General features: G+C 30.1%; 3 protein-coding genes and 2 non-coding genes across 7 annotated transcripts; 3 read left to right on the forward strand and 2 right to left on the reverse strand.

The window, feature by feature from the left end:
- The first annotated feature begins 5,980 nt into the window (after positions 1-5,980).
- Positions 5,981-8,632, forward strand: LOC112754323 (cytochrome P450 83B1). Its single transcript, XM_025801934.3, has 2 exons — positions 5,981-6,977; positions 7,871-8,632. Exons 1-2 carry the CDS (start codon positions 6,048-6,050, stop codon positions 8,483-8,485), a joined length of 1,545 nt encoding a protein of 514 aa, XP_025657719.1. The 5' UTR covers positions 5,981-6,047; the 3' UTR covers positions 8,486-8,632.
- Positions 8,633-10,279: 1,647 nt separating this feature from the next.
- LOC112754324 (bZIP transcription factor 29) lies at positions 10,280-14,330 on the reverse strand. Its single transcript, XM_025801935.3, has 5 exons — positions 14,016-14,330; positions 12,432-13,679; positions 12,188-12,320; positions 11,980-12,064; positions 10,280-10,930 (listed from the first exon to the last, which is right to left on the reverse strand). Exons 2-5 carry the CDS (start codon positions 13,643-13,645, stop codon positions 10,851-10,853), a joined length of 1,512 nt encoding a protein of 503 aa, XP_025657720.1. The 5' UTR covers positions 13,646-13,679; positions 14,016-14,330; the 3' UTR covers positions 10,280-10,850.
- A 2,087-nt stretch (positions 14,331-16,417) lies between these two features.
- On the forward strand, positions 16,418-16,504 carry LOC112762062 (small nucleolar RNA snoR20a). Its single transcript, XR_003182421.1, has one exon. It is a non-coding gene; the product is annotated as a small nucleolar RNA snoR20a (small nucleolar RNA).
- A 109-nt stretch (positions 16,505-16,613) lies between these two features.
- On the forward strand, positions 16,614-16,697 carry LOC112762048 (small nucleolar RNA R38). Its single transcript, XR_003182407.1, has one exon. It is a non-coding gene; the product is annotated as a small nucleolar RNA R38 (small nucleolar RNA).
- A 655-nt stretch (positions 16,698-17,352) lies between these two features.
- LOC112754325 (protein BASIC PENTACYSTEINE6) lies at positions 17,353-20,711 on the reverse strand. Of its 3 annotated transcripts, none has more exons than XM_025801936.2 (4): positions 20,317-20,711; positions 19,096-19,155; positions 18,790-18,937; positions 17,353-18,647 (listed from the first exon to the last, which is right to left on the reverse strand). In XM_025801936.2, the coding sequence occupies exons 3-4, from the start codon at positions 18,856-18,858 to the stop codon at positions 17,697-17,699; spliced, it is 1,020 nt and encodes a 339-aa protein (XP_025657721.1). In that variant the 5' UTR covers positions 18,859-18,937; positions 19,096-19,155; positions 20,317-20,711; the 3' UTR covers positions 17,353-17,696. The 3 variants fall into 3 exon arrangements, with proteins under 3 accessions (XP_025657721.1, XP_072075296.1, XP_025657722.1); XM_072219195.1 differs by having other exon boundaries at positions 18,790-18,894; positions 20,317-20,594; XM_025801937.3 differs by lacking the exon at positions 19,096-19,155 and having other exon boundaries at positions 20,317-20,603.
- Positions 20,712-23,424: the final 2,713 nt, after the last annotated feature.

Genomic DNA, 23,424 nt, shown 5'->3' on the forward strand with positions numbered 1-23,424 from the left:
GACCACCCTCCTTCAACGTTTGGGCTTTTCATTAGAACCAATCATCCGGTTTCAGGTAAACCCCGAAACAATAACATTGAAAATTTAATAACTCTTAAATCAAAACAATAAAACTCATACATATAAAATAAGCATTACAAATTTAACAAAAATTAATTTCTTATTTTATTATTTTACATTTCTCTTTATTTTAGAGAATGTTTTCAGCTAGCAATACCTCAGTAAGTCTACTCTAGCCACATACATAAGTAAATGTGGTTAGAATATTATTAGAGTGCACAATGCAACATATTCAACAAAGGTGCACCATAACATTGCCTGCAATTCACATGTACATTCATGTTTCATGTCTCATGTCTCTGGCCCAAACCAAAGTGATTGAGAGTAGCTGGAATAATAATAATAAAGCAATTTTTGTGTTGAGATTCTTTTGTCTTTGTGGCTCAAATAATAATCATCATCAAGAGAGTCCAAGCATCCATGCTCTGTCTTTTTCTTTTTTCTTCTTTATACACATCAAATATTATCATATCAAGGTCACTTCATTATTAATGCCCCTCCCAGAGTAGACACATACACCATTTGAATTTAGAGACATAAATTAGTAATCGTACCAATATTAATAACTAATTATCATAAAATAAAATAGGGCCCCATATACTATTAGGTAAAAAAAAATTAGGTCAAACACACTTAGCAAGTTAGCATACAGAAAAATAACGAGAACGTTATTTACTATCATTAGCCCATTATTACTTGAATTTTAAAAATTAAATTGGTCAACTACCAACTTACTTTGATTATCAATTTATTAATTTTTTTTGTTATTCACGATATTCTTTACTCTTTAGTATCATAGAACAAGGACTAATCTATTGTAGATCCGAATTTTATTTAAAGATTTGTCGTTAGTTAATAAGTTACTGCATATACAAAGTGAGATTCGAATCTCAATAATTACTTAAGCGGATGAGTGAATTGATCACTTGATCAATCCAAATTAGTTGATTAATTAGATTTTCTTCGTAGATTTTTTTCTTTTTCTGACCCAAAATAATATCTTTTTGGTTCTTAGATTGATAGAATTTTAATTAAGTTCAATTTAACGATTGAATTTTCAATAACTACAAACAATAATAACGAAATATAATACAAATAATAATTGAATGATTATACAAAATAAATGATTCTAATCAACAAGAATAAATTATGATAATTTAAATGAGTTATAACTCAGTCACCAAAAAAAAAAAAAAAGAGTTATAACTCAAATGACATAGTCTCTTTGTAATTACCTAAAAGATCGCGGATTCGAGTCTCTCTATCTTTGATAAAAAAAAAATAAATTATGATAATTTATAGTCGGCATTTTAGTAGTTGTTTGATCTCTTAACATGTATGCTTAATTTCTAACAATTATTTTAGTGTGGATTAGATCATTAATATTTGAATTTTATTTACTAAGAATACTTATATGATAATGATACTATATATTGGATTGGATTCCTAACTAAACTTCCTTTTTGGTAGCATGAACATCTCAGTGAAAGCAAAATGTTCCAATCATAAGAAAGGTACATAGAAATCAATTGTGTCACCAATTTGATTTTGATGCCACCGCTTAGGGTTGAAGGAGAATTTATATTATATTATTTTCAGTTCAGCAATCAAAGGACGTTTAGGTGCAACGGCACATGACTATCCAACCATTTAAATTTAAATCAATTTTAATAATAATAAATATTAATAAATTCCAACATATGGAGGCCCATATCACATGGGAACCAACGTTACCACCATCTTCACTTCATCAAATTAATTAAAGAGTTCCCATTATCAGCTACTTGATACAATTTTCTCAAGTGAAATCTTAGGGTTGAGTATTGTGATTGATGAAATATATTTATAAATTTTTTTAGCAAAAAATATAATTTTATCCTAAGTTTTCTAGCAACATATGCTGGTTTAATTAACTCAAATTAGATTAATTAAGATTCAGTGAGTTACAAATACTAATCAATATTCTAGAGAGAGAAAACAAATCAAAAGTAACAATATTATGCTTATTATTGGTTATTCTTGGATTATTTGGTGAAATTTGTTCCATGCAATAGAATTATTAAAAAAAAGTAATTAATTTTTATTTAATTTACTTTATAAACCTCCTTATTTTAGTTGACTGAAATCTTGACCAAAAACTAATACTCAACATCCTTAATATATGATATTAACTTTTAGGGGTGAGCACGGGTAGCGGGTATCCGATTACCTGTCCGAACCGAACCGAACCAATTAAATTGGTTCTAGAATCAACAAGTAATTGGGCCTAACTTGAACTAAACCAATGACCTTTGTTAATAATTGGTTCGGGTATCGATTTTGGGGGTGCAAAACCCGAACCAACCCGTAAACTCGATCATATATTAATTAAATAAAAAAAATAAAAATATATATATGATTTTTGGTGGCTTTTAGTGAGATTATTCACTATTAATATGTTTGAATTTTAATGAGTTTAGTTTTTAATGTATTTGGTGTTTAACATGTTTAGATTATTTATATTGATGTTACATGTTTATTGTACTTGTTGAATTTTTAAGATAAAATTTGGTTTTTTTATGAATTTTAAAGTCATCGGGTACCCAATTATTTGAACCGAACCAATCCGTTCTTAATCGATTTGGTTTGGTTTGGGTACATACACAAAAAAATAAAAATCCAAACCAAACCGAACCGATTACATTTTGATCAGTTCGATTCTAATTTCACCTTGAACCCGAACCAAACCGACCCGTGCTCACCCCTATTAACTTTTGTACTAAGAAATCCAATATAAATATAACAAAACAAAAGATGTCATATATAATATAAAATAATTAATTATGATATAATACAATGTAAGTATAAAATAATATAAATATAATATTTGTCAAATGAATAAACCCAATGGGATACTAGTACACTCAAAATACTATTCTCTCTATTTCTTTTACATCTTCTATTTAAGAATATATAAAGTTTCATAGAATTTGCATCCAAACTATATATCAAAGGGAGTGTATGATAAAAAAATAAAAAAAAAGTAAAAAACCCTCAGTTAAAGGATATGGACCTGAAATGATCAAATGCCAGCTACACATAGCACATGTATGTGTATACACTCAATAGAGATGGCTGAAAATGGATGCATAAAATGCATGGACCAAAGTGGTTCCTATATGTGTTGTTGTCCCTTTAGTACCAATTTCTTGATCCCCCACCATTGCCATAGTGCTGTGGTTGGTTGATGAGTCACAAAATTGATGAGAGCTACATACTAATAATAATAACATTAATGATCATGATGTCTTGCATGTCACACATGTATATTTTTGAAATGAATCCTCATGCTTTAGAGTCACATATTGCATTATGACACTTTTTTGTCTTTATTGGTGAGAAGTTAATGTCCTCATTGACATTATCTTTTTCAATATTAATTTTTTGGTGTGAATTTGACATGATCATATTATTGAAGTTAACTTTTTCTTTTTTGGACTTTGGATCATATTATTGAAGTTGAACAAAGAATGAACACTAAGGTGTGACCGTGTGACTGTGTTGCTCAGAAAAAGCCCAAAAGGAGATGACAAAAACTACATATTCTAATGGGCCTCATGGATGTAAAGGGCTCAGTAGAATTAGTTGATAATGGGCCCAAGAAAATGATTGTGTTCTTGGCTTAATCTATTGGGCCTAAAAGAAAAGAGTTGGTGGCCCAAAACTTTATTTGAAAAAAAATAATAATATTGATATAGGGTAAAATAACATTTAATCACCTAATTATCATGTCAGTAAAAATAACTATTTTTCACTTGAATACATGAATGATTATCCAAAAAAAAAATAAATATAATTAAATGACTATGTAAAATATTTTACAATATGAATATATCAAAATTAAACTTTAAAAAAGACTAAACTTTTTTTTAATTATTTGATTATTTCTTGAAAGGACAAAGATTTGTTATACTTTCGAAAATATGCTAATTTTTTTTATATTGATTAAATATATGTGTAATACATTGTTATTGGAAGATTAGGTGTTTTTCTTTGATATGGTATTTTTTTTTATTGGTATTTATTCAAATTGGATGGTCCGATTTGTTTAAAGAAAAAAGTAAACTACAAATCAGAGGGTCCGATTTGTATTTTTATTTTTTTTATTTTTAAAAAAAAAATCAAATAGTCCGATTTTAACATTAAAAATTTTTTTATTTTCAAAAACATAAATCGGACCGTCCAATTTATGATTGTTTGTTTGAAAAATAAAACAAATCAAAGACACCAATTTATCTTAACTATAACAAAATAAAGTACATCTCTTCTCACACTATTTTAAGATACACTCTTCTCTCTCACACGAAAAAGAATTCGCGTCGGAAATACAATGCTATTGGGATAAGCATCAATGTGTGGCTGAGAGAGTTTGCAGTGAAATAATGATCTTTTGAAAGTTAGGACGGTACAGTCCAAAGAGCAGTTAGATAGAATGGTATGCAACCTCTTGATTATAATATTTCATCACATGTTTTAAAAAAAACTATGATTAGATATAAAAGATAATTGGTATGAATGGTAAGTAAATTTATCATTTTTCCCGTAATCTAAAAGTACAAGTTTTAAGTGATAGAAAATATTCGTCTTAGACCATTGTTGGACATCCATTTGTAGAAAACAAAATTTTAAGAAGAAAATTGAAAAATTAAAAAAAAAAACAATTTCTGAAAATTGAATCAAGCAATGTAACAACAGAAGATGAAAGTATTGTATTGGTTGAGGGAATAGACTTTAGGAAAGCTTTCACATATACCAGTGTATTTGACTAATACATCCATATTCAATAATTAGGAAGCATTGGATATTGATTTAAAAATAGAAAATTTTTTACGTGTTTTATTCACTTTATTAAAACAGCGGTGTACTAAGTACGAATAGGTAAACAATTTAAATTTTGTCTGATAATATATAGCGTAATTCCTAAAACATTTCTAATTAGATAGTAAAATGACAGACATAGTAGTAAACATGACCAAGCTAAAATGCAAACAATTTCAGCTAAGGACGTAATAACTAATTTGAAGTTCATGGGCTATTTCTTTAGCAGTCATGATAGACTATTAACAATGAGTGGTACTTGACCAGTAAATTAGATTTAGATTGTGTTTTTTTTAGTTGGTTACATGGTGAAATAAGTTGTATGAGTTCCAACAAGGTGTATGCATGTTGGGATAAATTATTTCATTAATTCAAATCATCTATACTGAATCACAAAAAAGTATATATATCATAGTGCGAAAATGTATTTTTAGTCATAGAAATTAGAAATTAATTGAAAAATTATCTCAGTCTTAATTAAAATCTTTTATATCTTTAATAGGATGACTGAATTGTAACTCCTCTGATAAAAAAAAGAATTATTGAGGCGGTTTTGGTATATCGAAGACTAAAATCCTGAAGTCACTATTTATATTTGAGCACGACAGAATTTTAGTCTTTAATATACTAAAGCCGCCTCAATAACTCTTTTTCTATCGGAGGAGTTACAATTCAGCCGTCCTATTAAGGATATAAAAGATTTTAATTGAATAAGTTTGAGACAACTTTAATTGAAATCACCTGCATTTTAGTTTGGTCATGTTCACTATCATTTTCGTTATTTCACTATCTAACTAGGGATGTTTTAGGAATTGCGCCATATGCTATCAACAAAATTTAAACCACCTATCTATTCGTACCTGGTACATCGCTATTTCAATAAAATGAATGAAACAGGTGAAAATTTTCCTAGACTTTATAATAAATTCAAATTTATCCTACTCCACTCATTTTCTTCTTTTTCTTTTATTACATAGTATAATTTCTTATTTATACTCTCAATAATTTCTAATAAGCCTAACTATTATTTATTATTGGTCCGTTCTATTAATTAAATTCTACATAAAAAACAAAGACATGTTTGGTTCTATAAATTTGAAAGATGGTGATAGAATTTGTATGTTTGCAAGATGGAGAGCCTAGTTGTTATTCTAAGTTTAGTATCCATCTTTGTTCTCTTCATTATCACACAAAGAAACACAAGAACAAGATCAAGAACACCACTTCCTCCTGGCCCTAAAGGCCTTCCTCTAATTGGAAATCTCCACCAACTTGATGCCAAATCCCCACATCACTATTTTAGAGAACTCTCCAAACACTATGGCCCCATCATGTCCTTCAAACTTGGTTCAACCCAAGCTCTTGTTATTTCCTCATCAAAATTAGCCAAAGAAGTGTTAAAGACACATGACCTCAAATTTGCAAGTAGGCCACCTTACTTAGGCCTAAGGAAATTGTCATATAATGGCTTGGACTTAGGTTTTGCACCTTATAGCCCTTATTGGAGAGAGATGAAGAAGCTTTGTGTTTTGCACCTTTTTAGCTCTCAAAGGGTCCATTCTTTTAGACCCTTTAGAGAACAAGAGGTTGCAAACATGATTAGGAGGATATCCCAACATGAAGATTCAAACAAAGTTGTAAACTTGAGTGACACTTTGATGTTTTTTACCAACACTTTGATATGTAGGGTTGCTTTTGGGAAAGAGTATGGTAATGAGTACCATGTTGTTGATGAAGAATTAGGGTGTGGCCAAAGGAGCAAGTTGCAAGTGTTGCTAAATGAGGCTCAAGCATTGTTGGTTGAGTTTTACTTTTCAGATCATTTTCCCATTTTGGGGTGGGTTGATTGGCTTAGAGGAACACTTTGGAGGCTAGATAAGAACTTCAAGGAATTGGACAAGTTCTATGAAAAAGTTATCTTTGACCATATGGATTCAGCTAGGGCTAATAAATCCAATGAGCAACAAGTTAAAGACATCATTGATATCTTTCTAGAGATGATGAATGATCACTCACTCTCCTTTGATCTCACTCTAGATCATATAAAAGCTGTGCTCATGGTAAGTAATTATAGCTAGCATCTTTTTAATATTTTTTGCTTTAGTTAAAAGAAATTATTATTGGTTATTGAATTTAATTTATTTAATTAGAAAAAAAAATTAAAATGAGAAAAATTATAAAGCGACAAAATAAAATTATACAGTTAGTCTCTACACTTTCAGTGAAATTATTGTAAATTAGTCCCTATACTTTAAAAATTTGTAATTGAGTTCCTAAAGAGAATTAAAATCTACAATTTAGTTTCCGCCAGTCAAAAAGTGTTGATTTAACAGAATATTTTCAAAATATGCTGAGAATATTCTGTTAAAATAGAAAATATACTAAGAATATTCTATTAAATCAAATATTTTTTGAACGACAGGGACTAAATTGCAAATTTTAATTATCTTTAAAGACCCAATTACAAATTTTTAAAGTGTAGGAACCAATTTGTAATTTCACTAAAAGTATAGAGAACAACCGTATAATTTAACCACAAAATAATGAGTTAGTCATAATTGAATTTGTAATTTTTATGGTGGGAATATTTGTTCTATAATTCAAGAGAAATTAGATTCTCACTTTTTTCATTTTACTAACTTTCTCTTATTTTAGAAGCTTTGGTCTGTCATCTGATATGGCTTACACTTGAATTCAACTAGATTTTCGTTAAAAACATTTTTAAATAATAAAAGTTTTATTTGTACATTAAAATCAGTTACCACAATGTATTTGTATATAAATATATGTGTGGTTTAATTTATTTTCAATGTGTATTTATATTTGAACGTGTATTTTATACTAATAGTTAATTTTGATGGCTGATTTTAGTGTACAGACAGCATAGTCTTTCAAATAAATACAATATGTGCTATGGAATTAGATCTAACATGATCGTTGAATGTGAATGCAGAACATCTTTATAGCTGGAACAGACCCAAGTGCAGGTACAACAGTTTGGGCAATGAATGAACTTTTGAAGAACCCTAAAGCTATGAAAAAGCTTCAAAGTGAAATTAGAGGTTTATTTGGAGACAAAGATTTCATAAATGAAGATGACATTCAAAGGCTTCCATATCTCAAAGCAGTAATAAAGGAAACACTAAGAATGTTCCCACCATCACCACTACTCTTACCAAGAGAAACAATTGAAACATGCAACATAGAAGGTTATGAAATAAAACCAAAAACTTTAGTCTATGTTAATGCATGGGCCATAGCAAGGGACCCCAAGAATTGGAAAGACCCAGAAGAGTTTTGTCCTGAAAGATTCATTGAGAATCCAATAGATCTCAAAGGGAATGATTTTGAGCTAATTCCATTTGGTAGTGGAAGAAGAATTTGCCCTGCCATGAACATGGGGTTGGTTACCATAGAAATTGCATTAGCAAATCTTGTTCACTCATTTGATTGGAGTTTGCCAATTGGGTTTGACAATGAAGAAATGTTTGACACGCAAGTGAAGCCAGGGATAACCATGCACAAGAAAAACGATCTTTTTCTTGTGGCCAAGAAACATGTACCTTAGATAGTGTTTGCAGAGAGACAGAGACGGAAAGACCGAGAGACAGAGATTAAGAGACAGAAATTGAAATAAATTTCCATATTTTGTTTGGTGTAGAGTGAAAGACAGAAATTGAAACAAAAATGAAATTCTAATTTAATTTGTACAAAAGGTAAAATTGGAATTAACTAATTGAAATGAAGGTATTTTAGGTATAAAATATTATTAAAGTTTTAATCTCTATCTCTAAAAATTTTAGTCTTCTGTGTCCTCACTTTTTGGAGGTACTGAAATACTGAAATTTTAGAGACAGAAACAAAAATTTTAGTATCAGTCTTTGAATCAACAAACATGATACTGAGTTTCAATCTTCCAATCTCTATCTCAGTACCTCAAAACAAACACTACCTTAAAGTTAGTTGTGTGCACGTGCCTTCCTAGGATTGATATTTAGCATGGTATTTTTATATACTCATGTATACAACACACAAGTTTTTGTTAAATATTAGTGCAAATTATAAGGGTTTTTTATTTTTATTTTTAGCAATTAAATTAAAAAAGCTTGGATTATGATAAGAGTAATTGATGACACTCACTAATGATCAAGTTTTCTATGAATTTAGTATATTTATATTATAACCTTGTGTTGGTATTCTTTTAGGAGAGGCTAATACATGTTTATAAAGATATTTAGTTTGGGATTTTTTTAATAAATAAAATAAAATAATTATTTATCGGTATATATTTTTTAAAAATATTTATATTTTTCTTTTATGATATAAAGGATAATTTACATACATAAATTGGATGAGAAAAAAAAATTACATAAATATTTTAAGTTGAATCTTGTTTGACTCTTTGTAAATCGAATCAAATAAATTTGATTTATATTTTTTTAATGTTGATTCGATTTACTACTTTACAATATATACATAGTAAATTGAATTAGCTATATTAGTAGTAAATCGAAAAAGTGTAAATCAAATTTATTTGATTCAATTTACAGAGTCAAATGAAACATGCATATATTAAAATTCAATTTAAGACATCTATGTAATTTTTTTCTTATTTAAATTTTTTTCTTATTTAATTTATTTATGTAAATTATCTTGAAATAAAATAAATTTAATTTTAATACACTGATAGTGTATAATATTTTACATAATCGTACAATTACATCCGTTCTTTTAGATGACAGTTGATATAGTCAATACAAAAAATAATTATTTTTATTAATGTATTATCACGTAATGAATTACACATATAAAATTATTTTATACCAACCAACTATACTTCAAAATTGGATTCATCAAATAAACCATTCCGATATCAATCAACATCTTTAGCCCACCGACCCCGACCCCCCCCCCCCCCTTAATTCTAAAATAAGAAAAGAACATCCTTGCACTATTTTCCCACATAACACGTTTCAATGTCAATCAATGGTTTTCGTGAAAGAAAAATTAGTTATGAATTTATGATAGAGACGGATGAGAAATTGTATCTTGAACATTTTAATAGTCATCTGGAGTTATCTATAATGGTTTTTGTTTTTATCACTAGTAACAAAATAACTAGTCCCTCCATTTCTACTTAATTATCACTTCACTTTTTTTTAACATTAAAAAATTATACATCTAAACATTACATATATATAAACATAAATATGTCTAATATATTAATCTAAATGTACCAAAAATATAAAGATGACAATGGAATATTTGAGTTACCAAATAACATATCTTAAAAGGAAAAGAATTCTATAGAAATTTGCCAAGGAAGATGGTTATCTAATTGCAGACTATATATGATAACAAATTTGAAAGTTGCGGTTGCTATATATAAAACTTGCAAGAACAATAATACCCAAAATTTATCCACCAAGAAAAATCAGCTAGAGATTAAACCATTGTAATCTATAAATTATGGCTATAAACAAACCAATAAAATCCTTTTCCCCCCTAATAATTGCCTATATATTTTCTTGGTCTTCTCCACCACTAATTAAAATTCTAAACGGTACCATAATACAACCATGAATGGGAATACTAAGAAACTTATAGGTATCATCACAATGATCCCAACACAACATAAAAGCAGCCATTTTGTATGGTGAAGTCTTGAGATTCTTCAATGGAGCTTTTGATTCAACTAAAATATGGAACAATCAATGATAGGTAAGAAAAGGGAGTGGGGGCTATGTTCACTAACATGAAAAGGTGTTCCAAGTATAAGTTAACACTGAGAAACAAACAAATTAAATGAATATAATGGACCTAAAATGCAGGCAACAAATGTGATTTCAATGCGTCGGGTAGAAACGAATGCGACCGCGGCTGCGGCTGTGGCTGTGGCTTTGGCTCTTCTGGAGTATGGCTGTTTGGAAAATTTAGAGGAGGGGATCTCCACCAAGATTTGCGACAGTGCGCCTTAATCGCCGAACTTCAGCATCCAAGGTCTCATTCAAAGCTGTGAAAATAAGGACACAAATTGTTACACAGTTGTCGAAATGAAATGTAAGCCTTGAATGCTTAATTGGACCCCCCACACCCTAAAAGTATCATTATCATAGTTAAAAAATCTAGGGTTAAATAAGTTTTATAGCCACAGAATTTATTATTTTTGGTTTTAGTCCTTGTAGTTTATTTTTGATACACAAAAATTAAAACTTTTGGTTTTGGTCCATGCCATTAATTTGTCATTGTTAAATACTAACTGACAAACTGAAATCTAACTTAAGAATATCACATCCTGATTGTGTTAATGTCTGTATTAACAAAGACAAATTAACGATGGGGACTAAATCCAAACATTTAGAATTTTGCAAGCCACATCCCCAATCATGAATTACGAATATGATTGTGATCAAAGTTATATTTGATTGAATATTTAAATAACAATTATCTTTATTATAGTAGGTATCAAACTTATAAAGAAAAAGCATCACTTCAAAGTAACGGCTGTCATGCATTACCCCTGTAAAATTTGATACAAAAATGATATAAAAAGAGTAGCAGAAACTAAAGAGAGAACATTTAAATAGACAACAACTGACTTGCATAAATTTTTGCAACATGAACGTTTTGAGCAACTGCATCTATTGAAGAAAAATCAGGCCAATCAACTATAACCAGAATACAGCATTCTTTAATCTTTATAAACAATTTTGAAGGGGGTTATAACATGCAAGCAACTTCCAAGATATACAATATTGGTGAGAGTTACACTAGGGTTCCAAAAAACAAGAATTCGTCAAGATGAATCAAAAAGGCATGGTTGGATTAAAAAAATAAAAACCTTTCATACTCTGCTAATTCACATTAAACATTTCAAAAAATTGATAATCAGCAAACTTAATTGAACAAAGACACAAAGGCATAGAGTGAAGATTGTTGTCACACATAATTGAAAGAAATGACACAATTATCCACTTCAAATCAAGGTTACACTCTACAAAAGTTAGATCGGTTTTGGGCTAGTTATAATACATAGTGTAGAAGGAAAATATTTACGCATACCATCTTTCAGTTGGGACTGTTGTTCCAAGGCTTGAAGCTTCAATTTGTACTCATTATTCAAACTTTTAAGCTCTGAATTATCCATCTGGAGACAAGAATAACGCAGGGGGAGAAAAAAAGTAGAAAAAAAATTAGTATAAGTGATCGATGGTAATAGAATAAAACTGAGAAACCAAAGTAACATAAGCTCATCTCAGAAGATATTCACCTGTAGTTTAGTAAATTGAGTAGACAATGAGGTTGTTTCTGCCTGAAGAGTTTGCACCTTATGCTCCAGTTCAGAAATATATCGTGTTTTCCTTTCCTTTGACCGAGCAGCTGAGACACGATTAGCCAAAATCCTAGACAAGTATATAATAAATGCAATGAATTATGATAGTGAATTTGTCATAATTTTCTTTTTCTCAAAAGAGAGGGACGACTAGTTATAAAAGGCAAGGTACAAAATTCACCGTTTTGCACGCTTTGGATCCGCCATGGCAATCTCAGTGAGCTTGTCACTTTCCATTATTTTCTTTAACTCATCTGAGCTGAATTCACGCTTTACAAACTCTATACTGGTGTCAGATGTTTTACCATCTATTGAATTGCTAGGCGAGTGTTGACCAAATCGATTTTGCAAAGGAGGCAGCTTAGAAGATTCATCTTCAAGCTGAAAATCCCCGATGGAACTATCCAATGAAAAGCTTCTCCGGTGTCGGCCTACCGGTGCAATGTCTCCACTAGAACCCCTCTTGATACCCTCCTTCCGTTCTTCTTTATAGCTTGAAGTTGCTCCCTGAGCATAAGTTGTCTTTCCATTCGCATGACTTTCTACTTCATTGTCACTACTTTCAACCGTCTTTGAACCACTAGTTCTGCTATCCAAATCCTTATCTTCCATGCCAGGAAAGTTCATATTTTGTATGTTATCCAAATTCATGTACGCATTAAATAAATCATCTATGCAATCCTCTTTCTTGCCCATAGCTTCTCCAGTAAAGCAGTCAAAATGGACCATATCCTTACTTGGCTCCTTTAAAACTAACTGAATTGGCTTCTCAAAACCAGTGTTTTCTCCTTTGGAGACCAAATTGTCCCGGTCGCTCACATTCTTAGTAGGAACTGACTGAGAATAAGATTGAACAAGACCGGATATTCCTAAAGGGGAATCACTATTGCTGCGCCTGTGCCCCTTGCGAGGAGGAAGACTATGACCTCTGTTGGCGGTCAAAGATGGCGCAGTATGAGTAGAACCTAAATTTTCCTCCATAGACACATCCATTGCGACCGAATCACCAAAAGAGGTTGCAGCTGGCACCGGAGAAGCAACAGGGTCTCGATAAGTCAAAGGGCTCAATGGTGGCAAGGAATCAAGGGAAAAGAATGAGGGTTGGGACATAGACCTCGAATGCGACGAAGATGATGATGACCCTGGGCTCAAATTGGGCGAACGCAGTCTCTGAGAACCTAAATGGTGTTGGTTTTGAGAAGCTATATACTGAGAATATGGCAAATTGGTACTAGGGTGTGATGGCGGTATACCAATACCCGGCTTCGGATTCTCAGAGCCACCTGCACCCATCTGATTAAAAGCATTCAATCTGTTATTGTTCGATGGTGGTCTAGGAACTGCAGCTGAAGAACCAAATACTCCACTATTGTTTCTTTGATCAAAAGATTCCATTGACCCACACCACTACAGTTCCCACTGTGGAATGCTGCATACAAATATCAAATGTTGCAAAAGAGCATATCAGAATCCTGAATTCGGTAGCAGAAAACTGAATATTCTTTCAATATTGATGATTCCTCATACTTCACAAAGAAGCAGAAAACTAACTAAGGTCCAAGAAGCTAAACCAGAAAACAGAATCAGCTAGTAACAAAATGCTTAATCAGTAACCGAATTTCAAATTCCAACAAACTTAAAACTAGCTAACAAGAAATCAAGCAAGCAATCAACACATGAAGAATAAGCAGAAGTTGGCAATTGCTAATACCTGAGCTGAAATTACAGCAAGCAAGTAATTGAAGAAATGAAAAGGGTAGTGTACCTGGTCATAGGAAACCCTAACTTTGCAGCACCAGAGAGAGAGTCAAAAGAACAAAGAGAAGAAGGGAAAGAGGTTTAGACAACGAAAAAGGAAGAGTAGAGAAAGAAAGAAGAAAACTTGAAAGGAGAAGAGAGAAGGAAGTGTTGGTGGATGAAGATTGCTGTGTGTATCAAAGTGTGAAGAGTGCAGAGTGTGAAGAGCAGATGATCAAGTGCCTTTCTCCTGTTGCCTTTTCTTGTCTACCTCATTCAGTCAGACGCGCTTATTGTTTCTTCCTTCCTTTTTTTTTTTAACCAAAATAATCCGGAATCTTTTAATTGAGTATGGACATTTGAGGTATAACTTATTGGCTTTCTTTTTTCTTTTCATAGTTAAAAATTATTGATATGTCATAATTTTATTAAATTATTTAGCGATTTTTAATTAATATCTTCCTATAAAAAATAATTATATATGGGTCTTCACCTTTAATTGCGGATAAAAAATATTATTATCTATGTAGATTTATTTGTTTATATGATTATTTAAGTAGCTATAGCCTAATATAAAATATTGTATTTTTGTTAATATAATAATTTGTAAGAGATAAATACTAATTTGGTATTTGAAAAATTTTGATGTTAATAAAATAGTATCTGATGTTTGTTACTGACAAAATAATCCTAAAAAATTTTAAAATTTAACAAAATCACCCGATTATGATTAAAGAAGAATAAGCAACAAACACAAAAAAAGGTCGTCAAAAACATCGTCGAAGTTCTCTGTTATCATTAGAGCTCTCCTTTTTCGAGTTACATTCACTGTAAAGTCATTCTTTTATAGTTGGGTGATTTTGTCAAATTTAAAAATCTTTTAAAAATTATTTTATTAATAACAAAAATCAAGTAACATTTTAATATTTTAAATACTAATTTAATATTTACCTCTAATTTGTAAATAGATATTTGTAAAACAGATAGTATAATATAACAAAAACATTTTGTTTAAATTTGTGTTCCTCAATATTTGTTGATATTTAGTTATGGGAAAATATCCAAAGATGTTTACCATTTCCTTATTATCCGCCACTGTTATGGGAAACTTGTTTATTAGTCACTAAGTCATGGTGAGTATTAGGTATATCTAATTGATTTAAAATCCAAAGGGATTAGGCAACTCACCCTAAAGGAAACTTAATTTAATATTCATGTCGCTTTATATTTTGGTTTTAAGACATGAAATGAAAGGTAGGGCGTACAAATTTAAATGATCCAAAATTTAAATTAAATTGTTTATTCAATTCACTTCAATTCAAATTGAAAATAAAACGATCAATTTAATTAGTTGATTAGTCAGTTTATTTATTCGTATAAACAAATATCGAAAGTTTAAATTCTGTTTTGTATATACAATAATTTATTAGTTAACAGACCTTTAAAATTAAATCGAATCTAAATCGCAAACACCCTAATAAAAAAAGCGCTAATAAGTTCGAAATTTAAATTGGATCGGTTATTTTGACTGCACATATAAATTGGGCTCTTGAGCCTTGGATCCGAAGGTTTTTTTTATATAAAAAAAAAGAATTCAATAATTAAACAATTAAAAATGGGCCTTAAATTTAAATCTAACTTTTCAATATTTTTTATTTTATTTTTTAAATTCTAAATCTAACTTAACAAATTTTTTTAACATCAAACATAATATAAAAAATTTATTTAATGTCTGTCTCTCAATTTTTGTTTTTTAATTCTGTTTTTTAGTCTCAATCTCTCTTTTAAACTCAAAATGAAGTGGCAACTACGGTATGACTTTTATTGTTTGGCCTGAGACTGAAAATTCGTTAGAGAGAAAAATCTACCATAATTTACGTCAACAAATTCTTCTTTGCAGACTTGGCCCAAGCCCAAAATCAAACAGTCAAACTTTGAGCGTTTACTTAATTGATCCCCTTGCAACAAATCACTACCGTCGATTAAATTCTTCAAATCAGCGAACCCCGTTTATACCCTTCTCCTATAAATGGAAGCTCTTGCCTCTTTCATCCAAACGCAAACCCTAATTCCTATCTGAGTTCCTCTTCTCTGCTCCCACTTCCGTTGTTCTGTTCGTTCAATCAATTTGTTGATTCTGTTAAGATTTTGGTTTTTCTGTTTGCGTTTTTCGTATATTCGGCCAAATGACGAATCTTTCGAAATGCTGAGAGCTCAAATCCTTTGAGTGCAGTGAATAGCTTCATTTGAATAGGAAGATCTGATGCCACTTTCTCACGTTCATGTTCTTAAAATTAGTTCTCTTTTTGTTTACGTCTTTATATACCCTACTGTAATTTGAAAAAAAAAAGGTTTATTTTATTTAATTCTAAAAATTCGATGTTCTTAATTTTCGTTGAATTAAGCTAACTAAGGATTGTTATATCTATAGCCTATGATGCAGTTGTATAATTCAGAAGTGCAATGTTATTGCATTTAATGTGTTGAAACATTTTTTGAACTAGGACGGTCTGAGGCTACAAAAATTGATTCACAACCTTAGGTTTATAATTTCTAAGGCTCTTCTTTTCAAGTGAGATTTTTGGTTTATGTTGAACAACATTTTAATAATGGATTTATTGGTGTCGTGCTGTGGATGATGAGAAATATAATTTTACAGTTATCCCTGGCTGATATAGCAGGTGATGAAATTTTGTAATCTGACACGCACTGATTATTACATATGCAAACAATTAGGGTACTTTAGTTGAGGCTTGGCTCATGATTCATTAGTACCTTGTTTTGTGTTTTGTACTTTACTGTTTTACATTGTTTTTAACAATAATAATAATAATGATAACGATGATGATGATGATGATGATTTAATTAAATTTTTATGACCTTTAATTTTTGTACTTAAGTTGGATTAAAAAATCCTTTTTAACCAAGTTCTTTTGTGTTGCAGCTATTGTATTTGTTAGAGCATTTTTACAGGTATGGTCAGTAAAATCTATTGGAACAAGATTATTCAATACTATGCCAACTTCAAATTGAAGCCAAGTAAAAGATTATGATGTTTCTACCTAATAGATATTAGCTAATGGGTACGCCCTCAGTTGTGTAAGAAAAAGAACTTTGTTATGATAAGTGTAAAGAAATTGCATAGATGATTTATAAACAAGCTGTATAATTTAAAGCGTTGCCAAATAAATAGCAATCTTAGAATGGTGCTAAGGAATTTGCAGATGGAAAATCATTACATTATCGCGCTTCTCATTGTTTCCATCATCATGAACATTTACAGAAGCATGAAAGGGCATCAGTTGCCAAATTCAGCCATACATTAATACTACCACCTAAAGATGTAGCTACGAACAAACAACAGAAAAACAACAAACCCGAAAGAAATTTTACATATACATCAATTCTACAGAATAATTGAGTATTTGTTAGAATCGTTCGTGACCACAAACAGCACATGGCTCTAAAATTATTTGAGTTTGATGACTAGATGCACTAATCAAGACAATTTAGAGCTATTTATCCATAATGTAACCTTTTTTTACATGCCCATGTTTCTACCCTGCCACAGACCATTTAGGCAGATTCAATCATAGATGAAACTTTATATAATGGCCTTATTTTTCATCCATGACTTTAGAATCCATCAATTGTGGACTCTACATATCATGATACGGAATGCTACACCAGCGGCGCAACTGCTGGTGATCTACTTTATCGTGATATACCGATTTGTACCATGTTTGGCCCAATGGTCCTTGAGGTCAACTGGGTTTGACAGATCATGACCCTCAGTAGCAAGCCGACTAAGCAGCTTATTGAAAGCACTTCCACTCATTTTCCGGCCACCTATCCGAGCATGCCTCTTGTTAGGAACTGCTGGAAGGGGATACACTGAAAGGGTGGTTGTGCAACAAGCAGATTGCCAACCTCCATTTCCCCATTTGTAACACTGCCTCAGAACACCAGTACAAGAACACCCGGGAGCTGGCATTGTCGACTCATCGTACGCAACTTGGTTCAATGCCAAGTCCTGGGATTTCCAATCGGCCTTTGTCACCTCTAACTGCTTGTTAAGGTCTTCGCTCCCATTAATCATTTCCTGACTACTCTTCCATTCATTAGCCTTGCCAAACATCATCTTGTGAGTATCTTCGTCATCCCTCTTCACCTTTCTAGTACCTTTTGAAGCCTTCTTATTTGGTGAAACTGACTTAGGCTCCTTTGGTCGTTTACCTCGCCGGGACTTCCCAGCCTCTGAAGGAATGGGCACAGTTGGGAGGGAATCACTTGTGTGCATTTCCCTTGCAGTGTAAGAACCGTCACCCATATTATTAGGCATGTGGTGTACTTGTTGCTGTGGATGATGCATATGTTTGATACCCCGTGAGATTTGGCATCCAGGAGGGCATGAGGACGGCATACTGCTGTTGGTTAGGGAATTTTCACGATATTGAAGTGCAGCAATTGCATTGTCTCGTTCAATTAAAGCATTATTTCGTTCTGTGATTGCAGCATCCCGCTGCAGGAATGCCATGTCGCGCTCTGCAAGTGCTGCCTTCTTCTCAGAAAGAGCCAGGTTTCTTTCTTGAATAAGTGCATCCCTTTCAGCCATAAGAGCCATAATTTGTTTCATAGAAGGCTGATGTTGCATCAACCACTGCAATAGCAATTTCGAGACCAACATTATCAGAATAAAGCACCTTGTGTGAGGAGGAAAAACATGTCCAACTTGGTAATTGTTAGTTCATAAAGACAATTTGTAATGAAGTTATCTATGAACAGGAACGATTTTCATGTACCTGTCCGGGGCTAGATTTATATTGATCTGCTTTGTGCCTTCCATTTTCACGGTGCCCAGCATCATCCATCAGAAACTCAAACTATTGGCCCTAGGTCTCCTCAACCTGTTTGGAACTTGGTTAATCAAACACTAATTTGCTCGGAGTCCTGCATATCAATAAATTAGCTAGTCATATTTTATATAGAGATATAAGTGGAGCATCTTTTTCCTCCATTTTTCTTGTGGCACGGGAAATTGTATAGGAAGACATTCTTCCACAAATAACTCCAACCAAAATACATGCTGCATAAATTGAAATACATACCATGGCTATACATTGGATTGTACAATCAACGAATGTATTAACACTTGATCAAAATTATTCCTACACAATAATGTGATTTGGTAAGTCAACAAGGATTCAGACATGCAAATAATGCCAGCTGAAAAACACTCACATATAAACCCTCAAATGGTATCTGTCATAAAAATTAGGAAGAGAAGCACTAAATTTGAGCAAAACTACAAGCGGTTTGGCAGTGCAGAGGGATGGAGAAAGGTAATTGTTTGGTTTGAAAAATCTTTGTGATCAACACAGAATGCAGGGAAGAAAAGACACTGCAAAAATAAACTAAAAAGAGAAAAACATAAGTAAGGTTCTTTTCAGGTGATACTACCAACTACAGAGTACATGTAGTTGACAGGAAAAAAGGGTTGCAAGTATATCATCCAAGATTTGTGTGTGTTCTACTTTAACTATCAGTCAATGAAAAGTTGACTTAGTCTTTGCAATGTTATAGTTAAGCTTTGCAAGCTACATTCCAAATGAATCAAAGTGACTCCACGCCCAAGACCAAAAATAGTTCTTTAACAATGGGATGGCTACATGAACACTGAAAATTCACGAATGAAAATTAAATAAAGAGTATATGATGATGATGGTGAATTGAAACTTAAATAAAAGGTAGTTAAGATAGATCCCCTTTTTATTGTCTAAATAACCATTTTCTTTACACATTATACTTGAATTATACCTAGTTTAATTACTATTAATCTAGTTCAAGTTCAAGTGATTTAGCATAAATCGGCCCAACAGAAACTACATATATGCAATAATTCAAATAACCATATTCTGTAGCTAATTACATTAAACCAAATTCGTGATTACTTCCCTAAATCTTAGTACCTTACTACCACAACCCACATTCCACTTAACAAGGTCAACGTATCAAATCTAAAAACACAATTTCTGGCATTTCGACAAATTCTACCTGAAACCACGGATCCAGCTGGAAAAAAAAATCGGAAGCAACAAGCAACAAGAGATTCTAAAACCTCGACACTATATAAACTGAAACAAAAAATTAACGCAATTTTAAAATATCACTGCGTGAAGTTGGAAGATGGAAGAACTACAAAAATTGAAGTTGCTGAGAGGACATGTAAACATAGTAATCCGAAAGAAAAAAGCTATAAACAAAGAGAAAATTAAAATTGAAGGCGAGAAACTGCTGATAAGAAAAGAGTTGAATGAAATGAAACTTACGAGAACTTAGATCGGCGAGAAGATCGAGTAGAGAAAGTTGAAGAAGATAAGAGCATAGAGAGTAGAAGATCGAAACCCTAATTTTTGCAGCAGAAAAAAAAAACCGATAATGTGTTGGATATGGGAGATTTTTTTATTTTTTTTTTGCACCAATTTCTGAGTAAAATTGTTTTCTGCGTTGTCTTTGCAAATTTTCTTTGTTTCGTACTTGGTGGATGCTACGGTGAGAATGAAAACTTTTTTCCATGGTTCTGAAAAATGTTAATATTAATATTCATGTAGTTCCTGCATAGATTTACGACATAAATAATTTTTATAGTAATATAATTCGATTATATATTTATATTAAATAGATAAATATAAATTTAAGAATTTGAAAATATAGATTTTTAATTAATAAATATTGTGAATCTAATTATATTAAAATAATTAATATTATTCTTTTTTCCTAACTGTACTATTTTTTTTTTATTGTTTCTAACTGTATTATTACTACAAGTCTACAATTAGTACAATACTACTATTTCGTTTTTTTTCTTTTCAAAGTTCTTCGTATTTTTTTTTTTTTAATTTGAAAATTCAAGTCATGCCAACAATAAAAACTAATGTATTGGGCCCAAGCCCTAAATTTCACCATCTAGTCTCTTACCAGCCCACACACCTAACGATTAGTTAATAATGCTTCTCCCAAATGGATAACGAAAACATTAACGTAGCTTACAGCCAACTCAAAAATAGCATTTCATAAGTCAACCGTCTCCATACACATATCGCACTAATATATAAACATATGAGAATGGATCTTCTTCAATAAAAAAAAATAGATAGTGTGTAGTATTTATTCTAATTATTTATTATTATTTTTTTTATTTATTTCTGATCCCACTTATAGAATCAAAAGTGAGAAATTTAAATTCTGTCAAGTGTTAAAAAAACTAAAGAGAATATATTTCCTGAACACATAGTGTCAACATCACATATTTACTTTTATGATCAGCACCAAAAAACTTTCTATTTATTTTTAAAGTTTAAATAATTTCCTCTAAATAATTAATGTCACCGAGATCAAATAATAATAATAATAATAATAATAATAATAATAATAATAATAATAATAATAATAGTTAATTCATTTTAAAATTACTATTATTCTAACAACAAGAATAAACTAACTTTAATGAAGGGAGTTAAGATACCAAATGCAACTTTTTTATTAATTTTTTACTATCTAAATATAGTGCTATTATTAGCAAATTATAGTTTTCTTTTCTAGAATTGTCATGCGTAGTTATAATAAGTTGAGGTAAATGTTAATATAATAAAATAATATCTAAATTATAATTTTACATCAAGGTTATTAAAATAAAAACAAAAAACATAAATTTAATGCTATTTTATTTATAAAAACAATATCACAGTTAAGTTTTTAATATTTAATAATATGAAATTAATACCTATATGTATAAATAGAGTTAACTATCAAAAGCTTCGAATTATTTAAATACGAACAAAAATATATTCGAATTTTACTATTCATAAAAATGCCTCTAAATAATTTAAAAACGCAACAAAAATATTTAACAATAAATATATATTTACAAAAAATACTTTAAAAATCAAATTTTGATGTGATTTTTTACAAATATAATTTTAAAAAAAATGAGATATTATTATTTTTAAAATTTGGTAATTTTTTTAAGTATATATTTTTTGTGATTTTTAAAAATATTATTAGTTGTTAACAAAAAAAATTACAAAATAAATATATATACTTAACGAAAAATCACAAAATTTTAAGGATAATAATATGTCCTTTTTTAATCATGCTTATAAAAAATTGTATCAAAATTCAATCTTTAATGTATTTTTAAAAAATACGTATTTAATGTTAGATAATCTTGCAAAAAAACTAACATTAAATATGTATTTCTCAAAAAATACATTAGAGATTGAATTTTCATATTTAAAAAAAATGAGATGATTTTTTGTTAAATATATATTATTTTGTGATTTTTTAAAAGTATTATAACAAAAAATTATAAAAAATATATACTTAACTAAAAACCACCAAATTTTAAGTATAATAATATCTTTTTTTGTAATTATATTTGTAAAAAATTATATAAAAAAATTATATTTTTGTATAATCTTAAATATCTATGTTAATACAATATTAAATATCTAGAATAAATTAAATACTAAGAATACATAAAGAGTACATTATAATTAATTATAATGTTAATAGATATTTTTAATGAATAAAAAATAAAAGATTATAAAATTATATATACTCTTATTATAATTAATTACTATCAATATTAAACTAACCTTTATTGATACTGTGCATGAATTCTTCTGCATTAACATTTATCTATCTTTTGTTAAACATTATGGATACTTAGATAGATGGAACATTAACATTGACTTTTGAGTTCGGATGTTCCACCGAATTCGGATGACAGTTCTTCTGATGATGCATTGGGTAACAGTTCGAATGATAGCTCTTTTGATGATGATATGTATACGCTACGGTGATATTGACATTGATGTAGTGAGAGATATGTCTACACTTTATTCAGCAATCTATTATTTTATATTATTAGTTGTTATTAAACTATTTTTTTAAACAAATACTTTATATATATTTAGTTTTATTTTTAATTTTATTATTTTATTTTATCTTTTTTTATTTTATTTTTTATTTTTTATAAACAAATACTCTATATATATTTAGTTTTATTTTTATAAATTTTAACCAATTAAAAAATATATTTTTTATTTTTACGTACTCTTTACGTACTTTTTACGTACTCCTTCAGTTTTATTAGTTGTATCTCCAGCAGCATGCCACAGAATTTAAATGTCAGCAGAGTTTTTTAGTGGTATTGACATGTAGTGAGAAGAGTAGTATAGTTGGCATAAACATAAATGTAAGGATTATTAATCAAAATACATATAAAAAATAATATAATTTTAGAAATTTTAAAGATATATAATGTTTTTAATAATACATTTTCTATCAACTTAGCCTGTAATATGATATTTTATGTATGAATAAGTTATTGATATTATTTATTAGCACCTAAATATTATGGTTTTGGAGGTTTT

This window comes from Arachis hypogaea, chromosome 16, assembly GCF_003086295.3.
Source record: "Arachis hypogaea cultivar Tifrunner chromosome 16, arahy.Tifrunner.gnm2.J5K5, whole genome shotgun sequence".
Classification (NCBI taxonomy): Eukaryota; Viridiplantae; Streptophyta; class Magnoliopsida; order Fabales; family Fabaceae; genus Arachis; species Arachis hypogaea.